Source organism: Mus pahari, chromosome 7 (genome assembly GCF_900095145.1).
Source record: "Mus pahari chromosome 7, PAHARI_EIJ_v1.1, whole genome shotgun sequence".
In the NCBI taxonomy this organism is placed as follows: Eukaryota; Metazoa; Chordata; class Mammalia; order Rodentia; family Muridae; genus Mus; species Mus pahari.
This window is the reverse complement of record NC_034596.1, coordinates 39101974-39121380: the sequence shown is the minus strand read 5'-3', so window position 1 is coordinate 39121380 and position 19407 is coordinate 39101974. Positions and strand designations below refer to the sequence as shown.

Below are 19407 nucleotides of genomic sequence, written 5' to 3'. Positions count from 1 at the left end.
TCTCTCTCTCTCTCTCTCTCTCTCTCTCTCTCTCTCTCTCTCTCTCTCTCATCATCACCTTAAGATGTCCTTTCTCTCCCTGCCTCTTAAGTGAGATCTGTTGGGTGCTGTGACTTCTGTAGCATTCCTTGGCCCTCACTAATCGGGTACTTGTGCTGCATGAACCCTAACAGTTGCTATATCTCAATATTGATTATATTTAAGACACGCTCATTAATACCATAACTGAACAGATAGTATCAGCAGTAGTTATCAGCCAAGTCCAGAAAAACACAAAAACAAATACAGTAAGTTACCGAGTTACTTACACCAATGACACAATGTCACCACGCTGTACTTCAAAATTTCTCACTTTCCAGTGGTTCAAAAGTACCACATCTGAGGACTGGCTTCCCCCAGGATTCAAAGAAGGCTACAAAATAAGAAGAGATACATTTATCATTTGTAATATTTTTCAGCCTTTATGATGCAGTGTACTTCATAGCTTGAGAACAATTCAATAAAAAAAAATCCTACTACTGTACAATTTTAAAGCAAGAACAAATGAGTTTTCAGACAGGCTAACTAGGATTCTTCAAAAACAAAATGGAAAATAATAATAATTTACCAATATCTATTGCAAGGAAAATATATATGCTTGAAATGAAGTCTTCACTAAATTCTAGTAAAGAGGTACACAAAGCTATATGAAGAATAAAAACTCATGCAAAGAGTGACTCGATTGTCCCAGGATAATATTCTGATGGGACCTACTCCCAATCATCATTCCATATGGAAAGAGAGGAAATAATCTAATGGCAACCAGTAAAACATCTGTATGAAGAACCACCTGTAGCAGGAGGTACAGGGATGGGAAAAGCACCAGCACAGAGATTTCCACACCTCTCTTCCCAGGAGCATATACAGCTCCTGGTCTCAGACTGTCCTGGAATTCAGACAATGCCGGTTGTGCCTGTGGATGATTGAAGTGATAAGTTGGAAAGCACCGTGTTCATAAAAGCCACAAAAATTTCTACCGTGGCCTATAGAACCAACATAGCTGCTATTTTAATGGGGCAACAAATAGTCAATAAATAACAAGTCCAAGATGGAAGGGGGGGGGGGTGAACAAAGAAGGAGAACTATGAGGAGAGCATTTTCACAACTACTAAAAATGGAAATGTTAGAAGCAGCAATTTCTGTGATGACAAAACGGGCTCCCAATAGCTGAAGCTGTTTGTTTCACTGCAAACTGATGGAGACAGCAAGAGGAGACACAACCAAGACATGGGCCAGGCAGCCATGCACTGAAACAACAGCGGCAAACATTTCAAGGTTCCTTGGAATCAAGGGCTATGGAGATGGTTTGTGGGCAAGTACTTGCTACATATACCAAAGAACCCGAATTCGGAGCCTCAACATCCACATAAAGCAGCTACACCTGCTGTAACCCGTTCTTGGAAGGTAAAGGAGACAGATCCCTGGAACTTATTGATCCTCCATTACAGCCAAAGAAGTGAGCTCCAGGTTCAATGATAGATTCAACCTTGGAAAACTGAGGTAGATATGCATTCATACATGGGAGTACGGTTGACCAAGCCAGGGGCCACATCAGGAAAGAAAACTCTCTCTTCAACAGCTGTCAATTACAATAGTTCCCCTGCTGGGGGTGTGACTTATGCTCACCCCCATAATGAAATTTTGTCTAGCTTTAACTTGAACAGGTATGTAAACAATACAAACAGGACTTGATGGATTAAAAATAAAACAACAACAACAATAACAACAAAAACACAAAATGGACACAAAGTTGGATAAGTAGGGAAGGAAGGGGTAGATCTAGAAGTTGTTGGAGGGGTGATTGTGATAAATTCAACCTTCAGCTGAATATCCCCGAAGCCTGAGCATTATGTAGGCCTTAATCTCTCAGTGAGTAGATCTGTCCTTATGGAAGCGGTCCCATTCACTTTTCAACCTCCATCAATAGGATCTATGTTTATGCTTGTTACAAACCCTTCCTCCCTAGCCCCGTTCCCTGCGCACTGTTTATCAGCCAATAGAAGCCCTTCTTATGGAGAAGGTCACAAATTCTCTGCTATAGCGATGTACTTTGCAAGAGAGTGTCAATGCAGCCATCGCCAAAGCTTTGTTGTGATGACAGTCACACAGAGACTTCTACCCAAAGCTTTACTGTGCTTGAATGAATAAGAAAATAAACAGAGAGACTGGACTCACCCAAAGCCTGCTAAAGTGGTGTTTGCACAAACCCCTGAAACAAAAATTTTAAAAACTGAATTTTAAAAGGTCTCTCCCTTTCTAAAATATTTTATTTTAAATAAAATTTAAAAATTAAAATTAAACAGCAATTAAAAAAAAAAACTGGCCAGGTGCAGTGGCACATGCTTTTAATCCCACCATTTGAGAGGCAACAGCAGATGGATCTCTATATTTAAAGCTGATTTACATAGTGAGTTCAGACCAGCCAGGGCCACACAGTGAAACCCAGATTTAAAAAAAAAGAAAAAAAGAAAAAAAAAAAGTGGTAAAGAGCAATTGAGGAAGATGTCCAGTGTCCATTGGCCTACACACACGCACACACACACACACATACACACACACACACACACACACGCGTACACCACAAGCATAAGTATATGAGTACACAAACATACAAACATGACACAGATACAAAAAACATAGAACAGATCCTAGAACTGCTACTAAACGCTTCCTTTAAAGTTTATGTGGGCAAAGATGTAGTGATTGTAACATAACCATATTTTTGACTCTCCAGGTTTGTATGGACTCTCCAGATGTTAGTGATGTCTTTATTTCCAGTCATCAAGCCACATGGTGTTTCTTTTTAGTCTCCTCATAGTAGTTCTCAGATATGATACACCACCATATTTCAAGCAAAGTCACCATGAAATTTACAATACATATACACTAACACATATCTCACCTCCAACTCCAAAAGATTCTATTGCTTTCCAGACATGTGATCGTGAGCAAGTTACTCAATTTCATCATGGCTTCCTATACTAGTCAAATGATCAATAAATACTATTAATCAGTAACTACTATCTAATTAATAAGAAATGGCGATCAATATCTGGTAAGCATTTACCGTGCATTGCTATATAAGACAGCCTAAAGTGTTCAAGACATGAAGAGCTCTAAAGAGAGATCACGCTCTTCTGTTATTTTTGCTATGTAGCAAGAGCTAGCCAGGAACTCAGAGGCTTCCTTGCTCTGTCTCTCGGTGGGTGTGCTAGAATTCAAGGTGCTCATCACCATGCTGAGATAATTCTTTAAAGAGACTCTATCAGCTCCTGGACCATCCTTATCATCTCAATGACTTGTTATTGATATAGTCTACATGACAATCTTAATTATACATTTGTTTCTATGTTTTCCCAGCTCCTTCTTTGCTCTACCCCTAAACAAGAACAAAGTTCACACAGTGGGAAAATGCTAAGGAGCTTGACTTGGCCATAGTGATATGGAAAGGAGCACTTGTCCAACAATAGGTTAAAAATCCAGAACTGGGGATAAAGTTTAGGGGATAAAGCACTTGTCCTGAGAGCATGAAGACTAGAGTTCAGACCTCCACAATCCATGTCAAAGCAGAGTGAGTGTGGCATCCATCTGCAGCCCCACCATTTGAGAAACAGAGAGAGGGGAACTCTGAGCCAGAGTACCCAGGCTAGCTGGAATCAGTGACTCTGGGTTCAGGGGGTGACCTGGCCTATATACGCACACGTTACTGAGATGTTCAGAATCAAGTACCACCTATGTGCTGTGAGAGCTGAATGCACTCTCAAGTCACTTTATTCTTCATGCTAAATCCAAAGTGGTTCACACTGCAACACTCGGCATACTAAAACACGGTCTGTTCATCTCGTTGGTCTTTACAAATAAGCAATATTTTCTTTTCTTGTGACCTCCTTGCTAAACACTCTAAAACCAGCAACAATTATTTAAGCTCCAAACATGTAGTGACTTAAATAAGAATGCCCCCCACATGCTCATAGGTTTGAATGCTTGGTTTCCAGAGTGACATTTTTTTCCAAGTATTAGGAGGTATGGCATTTTGCGGGTGGGTGTGGCCTTGTTGGAGGAAGTATGTTACCAGTGGTTGGTTCGAGATTTCAGAAACCTGAACCAGGCTCAGTGGCAAGTTCTCTCTCTCTCTCTCTCTCTCTCTCTCTCTCTCTCTCTCTCTCTCTCCTACCTCTACCTCTCCAGCACCATTTCTGCCTGCATGCCACCATGCTTCCCACCATGATGACAATGGACTAAACCTCTGAACTATAAGCAAGTCCCAGCTAAAAGCTTTCCTTTAGAAGAGTTGCTAAGCTCATGGTGTAATAGAAAACTGACTAAAGACAGAAGGTTATACCAAAGACTAGAGTATTGATGCGACAGACCTAACCATGTTTCTTGTTGGTTTCTTGAATGTGGAGTTGGGGACTTTGGATTAGGAAAGGAGTTGAACCTTTTAAGTAATGCTTGTAGGTTCATACTAGTAGTAGCAGGGAAGACAGTGGTATTGAAAACAATGCAGATGACGATGGCCCAGCTCAAGAGGTTTCAGAGAATATGACTATGTAGCCTAGTGATTATTCTTGTGATGGTTTGGAGAAGAATGTGTCTTCTTTTTCCCTTGTCCCAAAAATCTGCCTGAGGCTACATTGAAGAGTTTGGGATTAAAAGTATTGGCAGTGGAAATTCCATAATAGCCTAGTATTAGCCGTGTTTCATGGTTATTGGCTTCCAGTCTTATACAGATCTATAATGAAAAGGAGCAAGCTTAGCAAGGAGAAATAAAAAATGTACAGTTTGAGGAGAAAAGGGACACCACCATATATAATGGAGGTGGATATATAAAGTAGATAAACAGATTAAATAAAAGCCTGATGCTTAATAGAATAAAGAGAACAGTGACCTCAGGGTAAGAGGTCACCCAGGTCATCCACCCAGCTAAGTTGTGTGTGTGTGTGTGTGTGTGTGTGTGTGTGTGTGTGTGTGTGTGCTGTGTGTGTATGTGTTGTGTATGTGTGTGTGGAGTGTGTGTGTGTGTGTGTGTGTGTGTGTGAAGAATTTTTTTTCTAAATGCTTAAGTTGTGAAGGAAATTGTCTAAAACAGAAAGCTGATTAAAATGTTATTTGAATGAGGGGGCCATGTTCCTGCCCCAGCAAGCAGTAGATCTTGGCAGTTTTAACCACATGGGTCTGACTTTAGAGTCAACAGTAAAAGAGTTGTGGAATCGCCCTCGCACAGGTATGAAAAACAGCTGATGCCAGGCATGGGTCCCTACTTGGAAGCCATTGTGTGAAGCTGTGAAGGTGAAGCCTAGATTTCAATGAAGACCTCATGATGTTGGAGATGGCACAGTTGTAGGATACCTGCCAAGAAGAACACCTAGCAGAATGTGGAAGCGCTCAAGAGAGAAAGGTGTGTCACAGTCAACAAATCTCAACGGAGTTAGAGAGCTGAAGAGCACTTTGACATTAGACATGAACATGACGAATTTAGAGTTTGCTCAGCTGGTTTTAGGTTTTGCTTTGGTTTAAGATTTCCTCAGTATGCTCCCCTCCATCCCTTTTGGAATGGTAATGTATATTCTGTGCCATTGTATGTTTAAAGTTTGTGATCTGCATTTTGATTTTAATTTATAATTAAATTAAAATTTAATTTAATTATAATTATATAATTATAATAAAATAATAATTATTATTTTATTATTTATAATTATATTTTTTTTTTTATAATTAAGAGACTGCCAAGAGTCTCAGAAGACACTTTGAACTTTGGAGTTTGAACTCTGTTAAGACTGCTATAGACCATGGCAGCTTTTGAAGTTGGATTGCATTTTTCCATTATGATTTTGCTATAAACCTAAGGGGGTCAGAGAGTGGAATGTGGTGATTTGAATAAGAATTGTCCCCATAGGCCCATAGATTTGAATGCTTGGTCATCAGAGAATGGGACATTTCAAAGGATTAGGAGGTACGGCCTTGCTGGAGGAAGTATGTCACTGGTGATTGGCCTGAAGTTTCAGAAGCCCCATCCAAGCTCAGTGGTTCTCTTCATGCTGCTTGCAGATTCAGATGTAGAACTCTCAACTTCTTCAGCACCATGGCTTCCCACCATGATGACAATGCACTAAACTTCTCAACTGTAGCAAGCCCAAGTAAATGCCTTCCTTTGGAAGAATTGCGATCATCGTGGTGTCTCTTCACAGCAATAGAACACTGACATAGAAAAGACAGTTATTTCCAACCAGTAGACTGAAACCCACCAAGTCCTTCTCCTTATAGTTTCCCACCTACTTTCCTCCAACAGCTGTTACAGCAAAATATTAAAGCCCTGCTACTCTCCAGGATTCTCTCCATACCCCTTATATAGTTCTCAAACAATAGAACACACTAGAACTACTTTTTATCACTACAAGGTGTTGTATACACTTATTTCTGCCTAAATGTTTCTCCCTCTCCTACTATCCTGTCACTCTGGTTCCCTTCTGGCTGATGGTGAAGAACTTGAATCCCATGAAGCAATCTCTCAGGGCTTCTTTCCAAATGCTGGCCTTATTCCCATTCTCAGCCACAGTAACCAAACACCTCAAGCTATCCTTCACACCTTTCAGTATTTCTATCACAGGATACTTAAACATACACTAACATTACTCCTTTATCTTTTCCCCAAGAACCCACAAACATCCTGAAAACAGAATTTGTATATTCTTAAGGAGTTTGAGAATGATTAATATATTTTAATAGAAAGAACTAATAAATAGGGAAATTTCCAGTCTCCCTAAATTAACTATGCCTAAAGCAAGTTCCTATCGCAGAAGGCAAATATACTTCTCTGTTCCCCTCTCTGGTTAACAGATTTTTTAAAAATGCTATTTGCACTCATTACAATATCCAGCTTTATTCTCTCTCTTTAAAAACCTATAGAAGGACTTTCATTTTACCCAGAATAACTTTTCCCATTTGTAACATTTTACATATCTTTGAAAAACATGCTTGGTTCAATCACTACTCTGATGGGGGAGGAGGGAGATAATAATAATGAACTAAATACTTACAACTCCCTATAAAACTTAAGATATTACAGTATGGTATTTTGTTGTTGTTTTGTTTTGTTTTGGGGGGTTGTTTTTTGGTGGTGGTGGTGGGTTTTGTTTGTTTGTTTGTTTGTTTGTTTTGAACAGGACAGCAGAGGGGTAAGATGTAGCTTTGTTTCTATTAAAAGAAAGAAACTGTAGCTGCTAGAGTTTCCCAGTATCATAGCAGATCCACAGGGAATCAGATTTAATAAGGCTGACGAGATGAGGTTTTAGTTGTTGCACCCAGAGACTGAGTTACCGTTGTTTCTGAAGTGAGTTTGTGTTGAGTTTTTCCATCTTGTCTGGGTTCAAGAGAGAAAGGTATGGCGGCAGAGCATGGGTTTGCCAGAGGTGCGCCACAAAGGCCATGGGGGATTTGAAGCACAAGGTTGGTGTGGTAACAACCTGCCAGTGGGAACCTAGAGAGCCATGAGATAAAAACAGGTTGGCCATGCCTTACCAGCATGGAGCCAGCCTGCTGAGGCTGAGAGTTGCCAGCACAAGCATGGGAGCTTGCCAGTTTTCCATTTTTAATAGTTCCCGAAACAGGTGGTGAATCAACATGGGGCAAGAATCCACAAGAAATTTAAGATTATTAGCCTGAGAGTTAGGAGTTTTATTTTATTTCTTTTTTTTTTTTTTTTTTTTTTTTTTTTTTTTAAGTGAGTATCTGGGTAGCACTGAAAGGAGTCACCTGGACTCAATTGCAGGAACTGAAACTTAGAAAGCAGGCTCTGAGGGCTCCTGCTGTGGGGAATGCTGTAGAATAGAAGTTTTCTTCTTCTTGGGGCAGAGATAGACTGAACTGTGAATTTATAAAATTGGGATTATTTGCTTTTAGGATAGATTTATATACAGATTTTTGTCCGAATCATGTGGGGAATTTTGCCAGCAGTTCAGAACTAGGATAGGGAAAATTAGTCACTGACTTCAAGTAGAGAGGGCAGTGAACAGGCATTAATAAAATAAATTTCTGTGGCTCCAGACAGAGAGTCGAACAGGCAGATTGGATAAAAAGTTGGCTGCTCTAGACAGAGAGTCGAACCATAAGATGGTATAAAATTGCTTTACTTGCCTCGCAGAATGCTCATATTCTGTCTAATGTGGGCTTCACAGGAGTACTGGGTTTTATATCCTCTTGGCAACATAGGAAAGGTTTAAGTATAGACACGTACAGTACTTCAGTTTACTTCATTTGCTTTGGGTTGTTTTAATTTGAACTAGGATAGGGACTACTAGTTAGTGACTCCAGAGTAGAGAGTGCAGTGCTAATCATTGCCTGCTTTGAACAAGTATTAATTATCTATGTCTGTGGCTCCAGGTAGAGAGTTCAACAGACAGATATTATACAGGTATTAACAAAATATATCTGTGGCTCTTGGCAGAGAGCCAACCAGAAAGATGGTATAGATTGTTTAACCAGACACAGGAAGTTCATATTCTGCTAATGTCGGCTCCACAGGAATCTTGATTGTTTTTTCCTGCTTGACAAGATAGGAAAGGCCTAGTATAGGCACATACAGTATATTAGTTTACTTCATTTGTTCTAGATTGTTTTGATTTTCAAAATGGGTATGATTTTGAGTTTTGTGGTTATATTATTCCTCTGGGAGAGAGGTCTAAATAAAGGATTTTCTGATTACTGGCTCAAGGATATGCTGATTTGGGAAAAAATCTTTGTGTTTTTGGAAAAGCTGATTAAGGTATCTATACCTTCCAGATTTATATGGATCAGATTTGATAGAGGGAGACCCCCTGAAGAACTATATTCCAGATAATCGAACAAAAAGGTTATCTTCATGATACTAAAAAGTTGTTTTGTGATTTGTACATTACAGACTCTACAGCCTCGGTGAGTCTCCACCTGAACTCCAGATGTCCTGGACTTTCAGCTGGATCCAGTCAGGACACAGACATCAGAGACTAAATCAACCCTTAGTGTGGCCTTCTCAAGGCCAATCAACTCTATTTCCCCTAACCTCCCCCTCCTTAAAAATATCATAATGCCCATATTCAGCTTGAAGATGTAATGAAGTGTCACCACCCCAGTTCCCGAGATTTGGGGCTGGAGGGAGTTATTATAGGTTGTCTTTCTAGGGAATGTAGAAATGGTCATAACTGGAACAGGAAGGAATAGGTAGAATTGATTGCATAGCCATAATCTCATTTTGTAGAAATCTTTTTAATTGTTACTAAGTTGAAGTCATAGTTTCTTATTTTGGTACAGAATTTATTTTGATGCAAAATCAAGGTTTTCATTGGTATAAATTTCTTCTATTGATACAAAAATTTTAAAAGTACAGGGCTTAGACCCAGTCCTTCTGTAACTGTTATTAGAAACTTATCTGACATTATTAAACCTGTGAGTTAAGGGCCAAATAGTAAATTCATGGCTCTGAGTTTATTGTTAGGGTGTTTTCAGAGATTTTAATTAGAAATAGCTGGGAGTAGTTAATGGAGGACAGTCCAGATTACCTTATAAAGATAGCCGATTTTCAAAATTGTCAGAAATCCACAGGATGTGACATTTAATGTTATCTATTCATTTGTTGTTAAAACTAGTCTGCTCCTGACAGGTTTCCCCATCCTCGATTCAAAGAAGAAATTGAGCATCTATGAGTTACTCCAATTGTGGCAAGACAGCCACTAGGCAAGAATTGCCTCATTTCATCTACATATAAAATACTGTCCAGAGAAAGGACATAATTACATGCTTAGGACAGCTTGATTCTTCCGAGACAAAGTAGGCTAGTCCTTAATATCCTGTTTCTCTAGAGTCTGTCAGATAATCCTGGCCAGAAGGCTGAAGATGGATGCTCCAGCATTTGGAAGTAAGGGACTATCCAGGTGACCAGCCGTCTCTATAAATTGGCTAAGTTTTGGAAGCTGTGTTAGGCTTCCTATATATTTTCAGTTAATATCAGTCATTCTTTGATTTCTGATGGGTTTGAAAAGCTACTTATAGTTTCATAGCCAACCCAGGCTATTTACTTTGAGAGAATAGATTTGAGAGGATGATTTCCAGATGGCATACTATCTAAAGTCAGGACATAAGTCAAGGTAGAATCATAAGTTTTTAACTTAGGATAGATGACAATGTTCTATCTTAATGACAAAATTGATGGACTGGATATTAGGTCTATCTTATACTTTAGAGATTACAAAATGGTAATAGTTGTGCTCTGTTTATATTTGAGAGAAACGTGTTTTTTATTAGATCAGAATGGGGGAAGTGTTGTGGATGGGCCTGGTGTTGTTCTTGTGAACCAAACACCTAATGAATAAAGGAGCCAATCACTGGGCGAGTAGGCGGGACTTCCAGGTTGGAGAGAGGAAGAGAGGGAAAGAGTTAGGTTCTCTTTTTGGAACAGGGACAGAGAGGGGTAAGATGTACCTGCTAGTGCATGGTATCATGGTGGATCTGCAAGGATTCGCCACTGGAGGAATCAGATTTTAATAAGGCTTACAAGATTAGGTTTTAGTTGTTGCACCTAGAGATTGAGTTACCATTGTTTCTGGGGGAAAAAATGGAAAGAAATTACAGCCTGATGTCCTAAGGGTGAGGACATTTAGATCGTCCTTTCCCTTACAGAATCACTTATCTTTCCAACTTCTCTGATCATAATTGTTAGAAAAAGACAGGTAAGGCCATGTAAACAGCAAATACACAAAACAGACAAAGAAAATCCCAGAGGGCAGAGCTCTAATCTCCATCCGTGAGATGGTAGAATACACAGCTACCATCTTGAAAACCTTGTTTGAGTTTATAAAGGAAGTGACAGAACACTCTCTTACTATTCTTCTCCTTCCCAAGGTTAATTAAGTATCCCCCATGTGTCTTTCCACAGCAGGTTAGGCAAACTTCAATGACAGATTTAGTAGTCATCTTCCTACAGATACAACTATCTCACCAGGTATAGGCTCCTCATGGCTTAGTAACCTCCTGTGCTTAATCTTAAAAGAGTGACATGAAAATATTATTACCATCATAGAAAGATTAAAGAGACTTCAAACAGAGTTAAGTAAGATGTCCCCCAAACAATGCACATTATGTAGTCAATTTATGCATCTCTTTTACTGGAAACATTCTAGACGACTGAGTAAGAAATTTTTTATGTCTTATCAAGTTGGACGGTATCATCATTGGTAATAAAGTTCAACGTGCCTTGCCATTACCCATGGAGAGATACTGGCAACTATGTCAGAAAAAAGTACTCATCATATTCATTTAGGAACTAAAGTAACACTTATAAACACAGATTGGACATCATTAAGAAAGCCCTTCTTGAATTGAATAACTGTACCTTTCAAGTTAAAAATGATATAGTTCCTGATACTCAAATGAAAAAATATGTTAAACAGGAAAGACTTTCTGACTTCTCTAAAACTACTTTAAAAAAATAATAATTCAGTAACTTCAAAATGAAGATTCTTTACATGGAAAATTAAGAACATCTAAATTGGTTGATGCTATTTTACAAAAATTAGTAAACCATGTTATTACTTAGAAATTTTACATCTAGCTTTCCTTATGGGAATGGCACTGTGTGCTTCAGACAGAACAAGCAATCATTCCTAATCAAAGAAGTTATAAAAAGAAAGTCTAAATTAAGTCATAAACTTTGATAATTTAATTCGACAAGACAGTCTACATTTCCTTGTCATGTGGTAAACATCTTAAACCCTATATTTCTAGAAACTGTCTCAAAATTATGAACAATTTCAAAAAATAAAGTTTTTAAAACAAAAAACCTTAAGATTGTAGGTGTGTCTACCTGTATCTCAAACGTGTGAGATATGTATGTTATGACACTCCTGCCAGCACTGGATCGTTCTGGGGATCAGATCAAAGGTACTAGTAATCATTAGGATTCCTACAGAAGGGTCCCAGAATCTGCTCTTCTTCCTATCTTATCGTCAAAAGTCTGCATTCTCACACTCAGTTATCCAGCTGCCCTACCCTGCACCACTAAGATTAAAAACTACACTTGGTGTGGCAAGGGGCATGTAGCTCAGTAGAACAGCACATAGCTGACATGTCTGTGGCCCCGAGGTCAGTATCTAACATTACCAGAAAATGAATAACCAGAAGTCTTCTGAATAGGCTTTGCACTAAAGATAAAAAGCTTTTTCTTTTTCCTTTTTTTTTTTTTAAAAAAATACTATTGGCTCCATTTCCACACTAGCCATACCCAGTAAATTATTCAACTTTTCTAAGCCTCACTTCTTCATATATAAAATAAGCTTGGCATAGGGTTGCATGAAAAAGAGGCAAGACACAAATTCTAACAACAGTTCCTGATATAGTGTAGTAGTCAACCAATGAGATGCTAAAGGTACTAGCAATAGACTAAAGCAGAGCAAAATCAAGTACTATACCCTATAAGAATCAAGACAAAAATTAAGCCTTACATACTATTTGGGACATTTTTATTTTAAAGAATAAATTCAAAGTCTCATGTCAGAAAATTTTAAAATTCATTTCAAATAAATTGGTGGATATGTCTTCACTTTGTTTAAGCAGAAAAATGGTAGCATCTTTTTTTTTTTTTTTTTTTTTTTTTTCAAGACAGGGTTTCTCTGGCTGTCCTGGAACTCACTCTGTAGACCAGGCTGGCCTCAAACTCAGAAATCTGTCTGCCTCTGCCTCCCAAGTTCTGGGATTAAAGGCATGCGCCACCATTGCCCGGTGGTAGCATCCTTTTATTTGGAGCCTTAGCTGTTCAATTTGGAATTAATCCAAACATGCTTAAGATGCAAAGAACGATAAATATCTATGAAAATGTTCTTAGGATCTGGAAAGATGGACCAGCAGCTAAAGGGTTTACAGCACAAACAAAATGACAAGCATGATACCCAGATCCTACAAAAATATGGAATTATACTAAGTCCCCTGTAATTCCAGCCCCTGAGGGTAGCTTATCCCAGACCTCTGGGTTTGAGACCTTGCCTGAAGAAATCAGGCAGAAGAGCACATGAGGAATATTCTCAGCCTCAAGCCTGGATATACATACATACACATGCAAATGCATACATGTGCACCAACACACATGTACACAGAAATAAAAAACATGAGTAGCTAATAACTCTTTAGTCAAAAATATTCCATTAGGTTTTATATTTCCATTTTTTAAAGGAACAAATTTTTAATGACATCTTTCTTTCATGTGCACGGGTGTTTTTTCTGCAAGTATGTCTGTGTGAGGGTGTCAGATCCTCTGGAGTTACAGCCATATGGGTGTTGGGAATTGAATCGAGCTCCTCTGGAAGAGCAGCCAGTGCTCTTAACCACTAAATTATCTCTATAGTCACACATAAAAGTACATATGCCAAAATTCTAACAGTCATTTGGCAGTAGGTATGGTGGTACATGCTTGTAATCAGGAAGGCTGAGGAAGGACGGCTATGAAAGAGAGAGAGAGAGAGAGAGAGAGAGAGAGAGAGAGAGAGAGAGAGACTTACAGCTATGGTTGACTCCCCAAAGTTGCCCTCTGACCTCCACATGTACACGATGGCAAATGCACACCAATATGTACATGCATGCAAACATATGTACACACAATAATGATAAATACCTAAGAATAACATTACCAAGGTGAAAGACTTTAACAATGAAAACTGTAAAACACCAAAGAATGTTCAAAAGGCGCTAGAGGATAGAACATCTCTTGTGCTCACAGATGGGCAGGATTAACATTGAGAAAATATCCATATTACCAAAAGTAATCCACAAATGCAATATAATTCCCATCAACAGTCCAATGATATTATCCCCCAAAATGAAAAGAGAAATCATAAAATCATAGGGAGACAAAAAAGTAAGAATTAAGCTACATTTCAAGTTGTACTATAGAGCCATAGTAACAAAAAGTGTGGCCCTACCACAACCACGGTCACATCAATCAATAAAACACAACAGAGGGCACCAAAACAAACTCACCCAGCTACAAACACCTAGCTTTGGGCAAAGGATCTGTGAACGCACGTTGGAGAAAGGAACTGTGAGAGACTGAACAGAGGGACTGGCCTGTCCCTGCTCACAGGTGTGTAGACCGGCCGGGTCCCACACCCACTGAAGAGAGCTACGCTCTACACATGACTACAGAAGCTGCTGATTTGCTGTATGGGAAACAAGATGAGTCAATTCAGGCGCTCTTTCATGCTGCCACATACCCTGAGAAAACAAGGCATTTCCAGGCATTGTGCTCAGTAACTGATTCAAATGTATATCTAGTGATGTTTTCATCAGAAAGAGGTAGGAGCCTTTTATTTAAAAAATCAAATAAAATAAATAAAAAACAAACAAACAAACAAACAAAACACATTTATTGTCCACAAGGCTCAATGATACTTGTCTTTAAACACTCAGCAAGAGGAGGCAAGCAGGTGAGCTCCAGGCCAGCGACAGCTACATATCGATATTCTCTCTTAGGTGGAGGAGGGAATCACTTACTTGCTTGTGCTTCTTCAGCACACTCCACATAAACCAAGAGTGGTACCCATGAAAATGACACCCACAGGCTCATAGATCTGAATACTTGGGCATCAGGGAGTGGCACTATTTGAAAGGATTAGGAGGTGTGGCCTTGTTGGAGGCAGTGTGTCATTGAGGGGTGAACTATGAGGTTCCAAAAGCCCATTCCAAGCCCAGAGTCTCTTTCTTTTTGCTGCCTGCTGATGTGGATATAGAACTCTCAGCTCCTTTTCCAGCACCATGTCTGCCTGGATGCCGTCATGCTCCATGCCAGGATGATAAACCTCAGAAACTATAAGTCAGCCCCCAATTAAGCGCTTTCTTTTATAAGAGCTTATTTGTTTGTTGTATTATTATTTGTTTTCTTTTGAGGGGGAGGCTGTAAGGCCAGAGTGCAGATATGGAAGGACAGGGAAATGAATGGGAATAAATACTGATCACAATGCCTAGAAAATGCCTTGTTTTCTCAGGGTACATGGCAGCGTGAAAGAGCACCTGAATTGACTTGTCTTGTTTCCCATACAACAAAATGAATCTCCAGAAATAAAGTCTTTACAAACCAAAAAGGAAACAAGATGAAAAGAGTTGTTATGGTCATGGTGTCTTTTCACAGAAAGAGTGCACTGACCACTGACTAAGAGAGATGATTTTCCTCCTGTCAGTAGTACATGAAACTTCATTCCTACTAAAATAACCATAATTTTTAACCATTATTTCTTAATTTTTCTTTTAAAAGAATTAGAGGGACATCAGAATGGCTTAGTGAATAAGGATGTTTGCTGACAAGTCTGGCAAGCTGAGTTTGACCACATGGTGGAAAGAGACAACCAATGCTGGCAAGTTGTCCTCCAACCTTCACACGCCTACCACGGTAAGTACACACAAACACACACACACACACACACACACACACATACACACACACATCAATACATAAATGTAAGAAATTTTTATTTTAAAATAAGTATTGGAATATAGTAAATATGTACAGTAAAGGTAGACATATGTCAGTCACATTAGCTTAATTTAGAGAAACACTGACTTGCTAATGTTTTCTTCTCCTGATCTTAATTGTGAATTCTACTATGGAGAGAAGCAATATGTTTTACAGGCACTTTCATACATTACAGGTAAGAATAAAAATAGTTACAAATTCTGTGCAAGGTGATCTGCACGGAGGTGATGTGCTTAAAGCCTGATCTTATCCGTACACCTAGGAACATCGTAGTTAACAAGTTGCCCTACGAAACTCAGAAATGCATACAAAGGTGTTCATTCTATATTATTTATTACAGTAAAAGTTTATATCAACTTCAATAATAGTAGTAAACATTATCTATACAAAAGACATCCCAACACCCTCAGTGACACTGTAACCTTGAATAATAGCAAAGTATCTCTCTCTATACACACACAAGCTAAGATTTTTCTCCACATATACATACCTATGACAGCCTGATTTATAAATCAGGCATAATTAAAGGATAACAGTAATAAAACAGAACAATATAATAAAAGCTCCATGAAGACAGTATCTCAAAATATGTCAGTGACTATACTTTCTCTTTCTGCAGTGCTGCTATGAAATGGAACAATGCCTATGTGACAAGAAGTGACATAACAAGACCAAGCACCACGGGGACACATTAGGCCTCTACTAATACTGTAGCAAGAGCATGGATAGAAACAAGCTGCTGCCTGCCAAATGATTAAACTATAATTTAATAGTTGTTAAATTATGTGGCATATGGATACAAAAACTAATTAGCAATCCCACTGCAGAAAAAAAAAGTATTCAGCAGATAAAAGTAAAAATGTGATTAAATAAACAAGTTGGTATGATGCAACTTAGAAAGAGGAAGAGGAGGGCAAACAGAGAGAATGGGAGAAGAGACAGGAATGGCAGAGTCCATAGTAGAAGAGAGAGAAGGGACAGAGAGATAACTGCGCAGACAAAGAAGTAGAAACTGTGCAACCGCTCAGAAAGGCCAGTTTTGAGATCTGAAGCTGTAGCTTCAATCTGGGTAATTGTCGGTGAAGTCTTTACTCTCTCTGTCCTGTGTCTTCCATTGTAAAGCAGTAACTTCATCATAGCTAAGAGATATGCTACTCTACTGCAATGACTAGAATACTGTTAGCAAGCAATGCTTTTAAATATTCCTGGGTAGAAAAACAAAAGAACTAACTCTGGAAAGTGGAATAGATTTTTGGTGTGTGTGTTTTTTCTATCATTTCTAAGTTTCTACCAGTCAATACATAATATTTTATGAAGAACAAGAAATGAGTTGTCTCTAAGGGGTGAACCAGTGGATTTTATATCCTTTTCTTATATACTTCTAAAGTTTATCTTCCTTTTTAACAGTTTTTTATTGTTTAGACAGCCCCTCAATTCTCCCTGCCACTTGACTGCAAGAGTTCAACTCTGGGGTCTGGGTCAGCTGAGACTGCTGTTCTTCCTATGGGGTCACTCTCCCTTTCAGCTTCTTCAATCCTTCCCCTAATTCAACCATAGGGGTCCCCAACTTCAGTCCACTGGTTGGGTGTAAGCATCTGTGTCTGTCTCAGACAGCTGCTAGTAGGACCTCTCCGAGGACAGCCATCCTGAGGCCCCTAGCACATATGTAGCAGATGTATGGCTTGTCTGGCCTCAGTGGTAGAAGATGCACTTAATCCTTGAGAGCCTTGAGGTCCCAGGGGAGGCAGAGGCTTGATGGTGGAGAGCACTCTCTCAGAAGCAAGGGGACGAGGGATGTGATGAGGAACTGTGGGAAGGGGGACTGAGGTGGGAAACGACTGGAATATAAATAAATAAAATAATTTAAGTTAAAAAAGAGTTCAATTCTGACTTTGTCTATGATTTAATAACTATAAAACTCTATTTATGGGGCTGGAGAACTGGGTCAGAGGTTAGAAGCCGGTGTTCTTGTTGAGGACAAAAGTTACCCAGCACCCAGGCCAGGCAGCTCAAAACTGACTGTAAGGGATTTGGTGCCTGGGGCCTCTGTGGGCAGTTACATTCACCTGCACATAACACATGCACACAACTACGCATAATTTACAAATAATAAATGTCAATCTGTTTTTTAAATACATGTGTGTTATTTCATAGCTAAAAGTCCAGGGTAAATATTCTGGTTTATAGTTCCAATTATTCATGGCAAGTAATAAATCATGTAAAATTAATGAAATTTAAAATTTATATAAATATATATTTTATACATTAACAAGTTATATACTATTTTTTGGTGTAATAAAAGGCCAATGCAATGTAAGCCTTTTCTTTCATGCAAAGAAAAAACTACTTTCTCTGTCATACATATACATACTCCTTGACATGTAAGTGTCCACAAAAAGGTAAACAAAAAAAGTAACAAAAAAGAGAATGATTTCAAATAGTAAGGTATTTGAAAAGCTCTGCTTTTAATGTGTATGAGTGTTTTGCCTGCATGTCTATCTGTGCACCATGTGCATGCCCCGTGCTTGCTGTAGAAGCCAGAAGGATTGGCTAACCAGAGTTACAGATGGTCGAGAGGTTCCCTGAGACTACTGGGAATCAAAACCAGTGCCCTCTGCAAGAGCAACTGAAGCTCCTGACCACTAAGTCATCTTTCCGGACCCTGAAAAGGTTCTGTAGATAACTGCCAGAAGTAAACCACTCCAAAATGCAGTTCCCTAATGTGTACAATAATGTAACAATTTATTCATAAGGCTACCTGTAAAGCTGTAGACATTTTGTAGCTTCCCAGAAACTTTGTGTCCATATAGTATCAATTAAAGGTTAATCAAATAAAAGTGAGAGAAAGAAAGAAAGAAAGAAAGAAAGAAAGAAAGAAAGAAAGAAAGAAAGGAGAGAGAGAGAGAGAGAGAGAGAGAGAGAGAGAGAGAGAGAGAGAGAGAGAGAGAGAGGAAAAACGCATTTTAGAGCCTTTGTTTCCTTTGGTTGAATTTGATACTGCTTTATATAAAAGTAAAATTTTTAGCTCCAGCTTCAAGGGATATCAATAGAAATTTTGATTTGTGGCTCCCTTAAATTGCATAAAGCCAACCTAGCAGAATTAAGGGGTTCAACTGTGCTGGAAACAAGCTGCTTATTAAAATGAATTGTTAAGCTTTACAGCAGATGAGAAAGAACAAAAGAACTATAGGCCTTATATTACTCATCCTACTGCTACAAAACGAAGCACTCCAAAACATTAAAGAATCATTGGCCCACCATTCCGCAGTCCCATGTGCACTGGCCTAGCTGAGTGACTCCAACAGTTGCAGCAGACTGGTCTCTCCTGCAGGCATCCATCAAGCCCCAGTTTGCCATTCTATCTGCTAAAGGAGATCAATTGGCCAAGCCAAGAAAAAGTGTGGGGGAGACTGCACAGAGCCTGTGTACCAAGGAACATGAATCAGAGGGTTTAGGGCAACGGGAAGGATGGTAACATAGCAATCTACCAGCACTGTGCTCTCTGGACCTGATGAATCATAGCCCTCCCACCTGCAGTGGTTTCAAAGAATCCCACGTCTGAGTCTTTGACAGAGGACCAAAGTTCTGTTTCTGCAATAGGCATCAGAGTAAAGGTAAGAATTCCAGGCTATGGCTTGGGTTCAATTCATTTAGAAACTGAGACTCATGACATAAAAACACAAGTGGCTTTTTTAAAAAATAAAAAAACAGTGGAAGAAACAAGAGACGTTATTTGTTCACAAAATCCAGCACTGTATATATGTGGGCCTCCTATGCAAAGAATGTACCTCTTCCTGGAATGACTCCATCACATATAGCTCCTGGCCTGCCCCTGGGCTTCTGACTAGGAGACCACATTCTTTTTTTTTTTAAAGAAATGT

The 19407-nt window shown here is 39.0% G+C and overlaps 1 protein-coding gene across 4 annotated transcripts in view; it reads right to left on the bottom strand.

Annotated features, from left to right (window-relative positions):
* Immp2l (inner mitochondrial membrane peptidase subunit 2) overlaps window positions 1-19407 on the bottom strand; it is an 887790-nt gene that overhangs the window by 800736 nt on the left and 67647 nt on the right. For all 4 annotated transcript variants that reach the window (XM_021202155.1, XM_029540649.1, XM_029540648.1 and 1 more), the window contains one exon: window positions 309-412. In XM_021202155.1, the coding sequence (XP_021057814.1) occupies window positions 309-412 (104 nt within the window). The remainder of the gene's footprint in view (window positions 1-308; window positions 413-19407) is intronic.